This window comes from Colobus angolensis, unplaced genomic scaffold, assembly GCF_000951035.1.
Source record: "Colobus angolensis palliatus isolate OR3802 unplaced genomic scaffold, Cang.pa_1.0 Scaffold49, whole genome shotgun sequence".
Lineage (NCBI taxonomy): Eukaryota > Metazoa > Chordata > Mammalia > Primates > Cercopithecidae > Colobus > Colobus angolensis.
The window spans coordinates 2,736,267-2,742,535 of NW_012118376.1; the positions used below are offsets into that span (position 1 = coordinate 2,736,267).

Here is a 6,269-nt window from a genome sequence, read left to right on the forward strand (position 1 = left end):
GAAAGCTCCCTTCAGCCACAGTAATTCGCTTGAGAAACGGACCTTGAAGCTACTCAGTTGCAGGGGTTGTTCGTTACCTGAGTATAATCTAGCCAAAGCTGGTACACCATGCTGGTGTTTTGGTGAACACCAACAAGCGCCGCCTTCATCTGTCCCGACCTAGGTTGGAGGGATTTCTTCTAATAACTTGTGACATCATGCGCCTACAGCCTGCAAGGATGCAAACCGCGCTCTGAGACTCAGGCCCGGGAATCCAGGTCTTGGAAGGTTAATGCAAAGTTATAAAACAATAGTTACATTTCAACCACACTCAGCTATTGCGTCATCTTTAAACCCTGGCCAACACAAGTCTGTCGCTCGCGGACCTTGGTGGTTTCAGAGCGACTCCCCTAGCACTTTCGGGTGAAGGCCATAAGTGACGGCCCCTCTTTCCCCGCAGACGTGTGAATGTAGCGCTGTGTCTTTAAGTGGGAAGCGCGGAGGTTTTCCGTCCGGGACAAAATGTCAGCGAGGCGCCTGGAGGGGGATCTACGATCTCGGACTCCCGATCAGCCCCCGGCTCCGGCCGCGTTTCGCGGGTAATGGGGTGAGTGTGGGCTTCGAGACTCGGTGGGCGAGGCGGGCCGGGCCGGGCAGCGGGGAGCGCAGGTGAACAGCGACCGCGGACGCCCCCGTCGGCCTCCCTGGCACCCGCGCGGGGCGTGCCTTTCGCTGGGCTGCTCTTCTCTGGGCCGGCTGTCACGATTGTGAGAAGGCAGGTGGGCCTGGGATTCTGCAGCAAGGCCCCGCTCACCATCTTCCAGTGCCTCATTCTTGCCCCTTCCCTACACTCCGCTTTCGACAGGCTAGTTCGGAATGTGGAAATTCGTTGCCACTCTCCTGCTCTCCCCTTATTAAAGTTGTCTGATTACAGTCTTTTTACTGGGCAAGCGGCTGGGCGCCCTGCAGTGGGTTCTTTCTGTAATTGGGACTTACTTGATGTCGCCCACTTTCGGAGGGAGAAAGTGAATGCAAGCCAAAAGCTTACACCAGAATCCGCACCCCTCCCCCACCCCTCGTGGCCCCCAAACAAAAGAATTTTCCGCTCCTTTCGGAGTCAGCTGGAGCAGTTTCTGTGATTTGTTGCACTAACCAAATGTCCGAGGTTTACCAAAGCAAAAACCCCCTTGAAGGAAAAAATACATACTTACCACTGTCGAATGTCTAATTAGCCAAGACTACAAAGATAAGGTGTTTAAGAGAAACTGTTGTAGAAACAACTTAATACATTGACCTAATTAGGGTAATTATTTTCTGCTGTTTTTATTCATATATTATGATGACAGCTTTTGGAGGCAAGAATAGCTTGAGGCAGCCAAGAATTTTAAAAAGTAGACAGCGATATATATTATAAAAAGACCAAAAGCCCAAGCCAGGTAGTTCTCAATCTAAAAATTAAATTAAAAAATCTTTGAGTCACAAAGGCCTTCAAAGTAGGACGGCTTTAAATTCCTATAACTCAGATTAAATTATGCATTTTTACAAGATAAAATGGATCACCACCTTAATCTTTAGGACCATATCTATTAAGCAAAGTGATAAAGTGGACCTGAAATAAAGGTCCACTTTAAGGGCAGAACACGTCACAATTTTCATTTTAAGAAGTGCATTAATAGAGAGAGTGCTTTTCTGCCTTTTAGCTAATGGTAGAAATATCTAAGAGTTTGGCTTATGACATTTAAGAAACATCTCTGATTCACCACATAATTATCTGTGAGTCCAGTGTATTTTTTACAGTCCACATATAACCTTTTTCTAAACTTTTACACATTTTACCATTTATTCCCCAACTCACGTTTTACAGTTTGGAGGCATTTTTACTTGTCTTTTAACTTCAGCTAAGCCTTCAGCCTGGTGATTCCAGACTAATTTTTCTAATTGTCTGGATCTGTTTATAAATAGATTAATATATGGCAGTAAATTAATATTTCAACAGAGATGGACGGATAACAGATGAACTGTGGTTTTCTTGACACTTCAGTTGTCAACTCTAATTACTTGTATTAATTATTTTGTTCTACTTTGATTAAAGTCACTGGTGGATGAAGTAAAAGAAAATGTTTTTAGTGTTTCCACATATGTCTGTGTGAATTTCACATGAGTGTGAATTTCTCATCTAAGATCCAGGCTCAACCAACATATATTGGTTTAAACTCTGCCTGGTTAACCCAACTACAGTGAGTAGCCTTGAGTAGGAAAGGACAAATAGAAGTGTAATGAATTTGCTATGCCCTTTTGAGAACAGTGCCTGTTTCTTTGGCCTTTAGCGTGTCAAATATTTTTTGATGTGCACAGGCATAAGTATAAAATAATACAATTAACTTTTGTGGGTGCTTTATAGGATGACTGTCAATATTACAATCATACCTTGTGTATATATGCCCATATTTATACAGATTATTCACCCAGGTTTTGATTTCTTCCTTTATTCTTTATATTGGTATTCAGGGACATCATACCGAGGAATCTGGGATTGAATCTGATAGTTTATCAGAAGGATAGAACTTCTGCAGAAATTGAGTCAAATGGAGAGATAATTAATGTGAATTTATTGTCTTCCACAGGCTTAGATTTAAGAACTCCTTCCAAATAATGGATACTCAAATGAAACTCAACTACAGCAAGTGCAGAGGCATGGTACCAGCAACACTACTCTCTCTCCTTCCTTGAATTATCTAAAATCTGCGTTTGTCTTTTCAGTTTTTTTCACCCTGAAATTGCACTCAGAGATTTCCACTGTTAATTTCATGTTAGCAGTGCTTTTATTTAGCTTCAAGAAACTTTCTTTTAAAATAGGAGCTTGGAAGCCTCATTATACAACTGAGGAACTGGAACTTTATTAGAGTCAAGTACTAAGGGTAATGTGTTTTGGTGGTGGATGACAATGCGTTTGTGCCCTGTGGGACATGGAAGGGGAAGGGATGCTGAACTGCATGAACTTCTGTGTTAGGGTCCCTAAGAGATCAGCTCCCAGGAGCTGCCCATGCCCACCCCTTCCCCAGTGGAGATTATGTAATGGAATTCACCCGAAGGAGCGAGCACTGATTTCACCTTTACCACAGTCTGTTAGTAGTCTGTTTTCGCGCTGCTGATAAAGACATACCCAAGACTGGGCAATTTATAAAAGAAAGAGGTTTAATGGACTTAAGGCCTAGCCATCATGGCAGAAGGCGAAAGGCACTTCTTAACTGGCTGCGGCATGGGCTAGAATGAGGGTCAAGAGAAAAGGGCTTCTTGTTTATAAAACCATCCGATCTCATGAGATTTATTCACTAGCATGAGAACAGTATGGGAGAAACCACGCCCATGATTCAATTATCTCCCACCAGTTCCCTCCCACAACACGTGGGAATTATGGGAGTACAATTCAAGATGAGATTTGGGTGGGGACACAGCCAAACCATATCACACAGGTATCAGAATTATTGTTGGAAGCATCTTTCCCAACCAGAGGGTACGCTTCCTGAGGGCAGAGACTATGTGACGTTCCTCTTGGAATGCTTGGCAGAAAGCACGCATCTGACCTTCGCAGGTGCACAATGAGCATTTGAATGAGAGTTGGATGGAGTGGATGGATGTAAGCAAAATACTCACATTCATTGGCACCTTTGTGTTAGTTTAAAAAAAATTTCAAGGAAAAATTAAGGGAGCTGTTACTTTTCATTTTCTTCTTATTAGCTAACCACAGAATTAATGATATGCATTCTCATTGGGTATTTGATAAGGAAGAAATGCATATCACAGGGCTTTGGCTAATTAAACCTCCTCATTATCTTATTTTACCTTAGTGATAAGCAACCTATTTTGCATGAAGGTCAATTTAGGAAGTGAAAATAAATTCAAGGGGTAAGGGTCTTGGATCTGTTACTCTTTTTTATTTGCTCTTTGTACTCAACTCCCAAGGGGATTCCCCCAACTTAGACTACTTACTTTGTTCAATAACATAATGTCAGATGGAAAAATAACTGCCTTTTAACCACCAAAATCTTAACGTGGATGTGTCTGAGTAGTAAATATCGGTAGTTTCTTTTTTGTTCATGCCTTGAATTTATATAACACCGGAGAGTCCAACAGTGACATCATTTGCACTGTCTGATCTCAGCCACCTGTTTAGAGGCAAATAATCTTATTTCTCTTGACAGATGGGAAGATTGAGACTCGGGTAAGCTGGGGCTAAAGAAACAGAGTCAGGTTCATTTCATTTAATGCAGCATCCCCCAAGTGTCTACTCTGTGCCAGGGAGATGAATGGGATGAGCTCCTCTTCCATGACATCCTGGGTGTGCATACAGAATCTCCTTCTGCAGAGCACAACAAACCACGTGACAATGAGCTGCCCCACAGGCTGGATTTCCTCCTCCAGGCGGCACAGCAGTGGGCTTCCCCATGGGACTGTCCCACCAGCCTCCACAGTTAAGGCTGGGCTGGCCCTGCCTGAGCTCACACACCTGAGGAGCCAAGGGTTGTTTTGTTTTTTTGGTTTTTGTTTTTTGTTTTTCTGAGACGGGGTTTCGCTCTTGTTGCCCGGGCTGGAGTGCAATCGTGCAATCTTGGCTCTCTCGGCTCACTGCAACCTCCGCCTCCCAGGTTCAAGCAATTCTCCTGCCTCAGCCTCCGGAGTAGCTGGGATTACAGGCATGCGCCACCATGCCCAGCTGATTTTTTCTATTTTTCATAGAGATGGGGTTTCACCATGTTGGCCAGGCTGGTCTTCTGAACTCCTGACCTCAGGTGATCCACCTGCCTCGGCCTCCCAAAGGGCTGGGATTACAGGTGTGAGCCACCGCACCCTTCCCCAAGGGTTGTTTTGTAAAGTTATTTTTTATTTTTGTAGAGATCCTGTGATATACACACTTTCCCTAAATGTATACACGTGATCACATGCATGCTTTCTTAGCATCTTATTGCTTTTGCTTTTGTGTTTACCTCTTCCCCTTCTCCCTTCTTTCACATCAGTTACCATTGCCTCAACCCATAGTATCTCCTTTATTTTTCTTCATCTGTATCTGTGTATTGCCTATACAGATATGTGTATTACTTGATAATAGTGGGATCATATTATACACTCTATTGCATCTCTCTTTTCTCCCTGAACAGTTCCTCCAGATATCCTTCTAAGACATTGAACAGAACTTCATGCTATTCCTCTTTAATTGCTGTATAATATTCCCTGATATGAACATATGTTATATACTCAGCCATTTTCCTGGTGGCAGGCATTCCCTTGCTTACAGTTTCTTGTCACTCTACATGATTCTGTAATGAACATCCTGACACAAGACTGTTTATTGGTGCTGTTAGTTCTATAGAAGAGATCCCCAGGAGTAGAATCTCAGGTTTTATCTTTTTTTTTCTTTTTTCTTGAGACAGTTTCACTCTTGTCACCCAGACTGGAATGCAATGGTGCTATCTCGGCTCATTGCAACCTCCACCTCCCGGATTCAAGCAATTCTCCTACCTCAGCCTCTCGAGTAGCTGGGAATATAGGCACCCGCCACCACGCCCAGCTAATTTTTGTATTTTTAGTAGAGACAAGGTTTCACCACGTTGGCCAAGCTGCTCTTGAACTCCTGACCTCAGGTGATCCACCTGCTTGGGCCTTCCAAAGTGTTGGGATTATAGGCGTGAGCCACCGAGCCCAGCCTCTATTTTTAATTAATATAGAATCTGCAGCCGGCCCTATCACCCAGGTATCAGAATTATTGTTGGAAGCATCTCTTTCCCCACCAGATGGTACGCTTCCTGCAAGCAGAGACTTTGTGACGTTCCTCTTGGAATGCTTGGCAGAAAGCACGCATCTGACCTTAGCAGGTGCACAATGAGCATTTGAATGAGAGTTGGATGGAGTGGATGGATGTAAGCAAAATACTCAAATTCACTGGCACCTTTGTGGTAGTTTAAAAAAAAAAAGTGTTCAAGGAAAAATTGAGGGAGCTCTTTTCATTTTCTTCTTATTAGCTAACCACAGAATTAATGATATGCATTCTTATTGGGTATGCTCATGACTGTAACCCCAGCACTTTGGGAGGCTGAGGCAGGTGGATCACTTGAGCCCAGGAGTTCAAGAAAGACCAGCCTGGGTAACATAGACCCTGTCTCTACCAAAAAATACAAAAATTAGCCAAGCATGGTGGCATGGCTACTTTGGATGCTGGGGTGGGAGGATCACTTCTTGAGCCCGGGAAGCAGAGGTTTGCAGTGAGCCATGATTGTGCCACTGTACTCCAGCCT

At 43.7% G+C, this 6,269-nt stretch overlaps 1 protein-coding gene and 1 long non-coding RNA gene across 3 annotated transcripts in view; one reads left to right on the plus strand and one right to left on the minus strand.

Moving 5' to 3' along the window:
• The window catches only part of LOC105524105, a 65,641-nt gene extending 64,744 nt beyond the window's left edge, over window positions 1-897 (minus strand). Inside the window, exons 1-2 of one of the 2 annotated variants that reach the window (XM_011959224.1) lie at window positions 794-897; window positions 78-210 (exon numbers count right to left, since the gene is read on the minus strand). In XM_011959224.1, coding sequence (XP_011814614.1) covers window positions 78-149 — 72 coding nt within the window. In that variant the 5' untranslated portion in view covers window positions 150-210; window positions 794-897. Of the gene's footprint in view, window positions 1-77; window positions 642-793 lie in introns of those variants that run through there. The other variant, XM_011959225.1, reaches the window with a different exon arrangement.
• Window positions 454-6,269, plus strand: part of LOC105524104 — a 9,453-nt gene continuing 3,637 nt past the window's right edge. The window contains exon 1 of the long non-coding RNA XR_001003698.1: window positions 454-586. This is a non-coding gene — a long non-coding RNA (uncharacterized LOC105524104). The remainder of the gene's footprint in view (window positions 587-6,269) is intronic.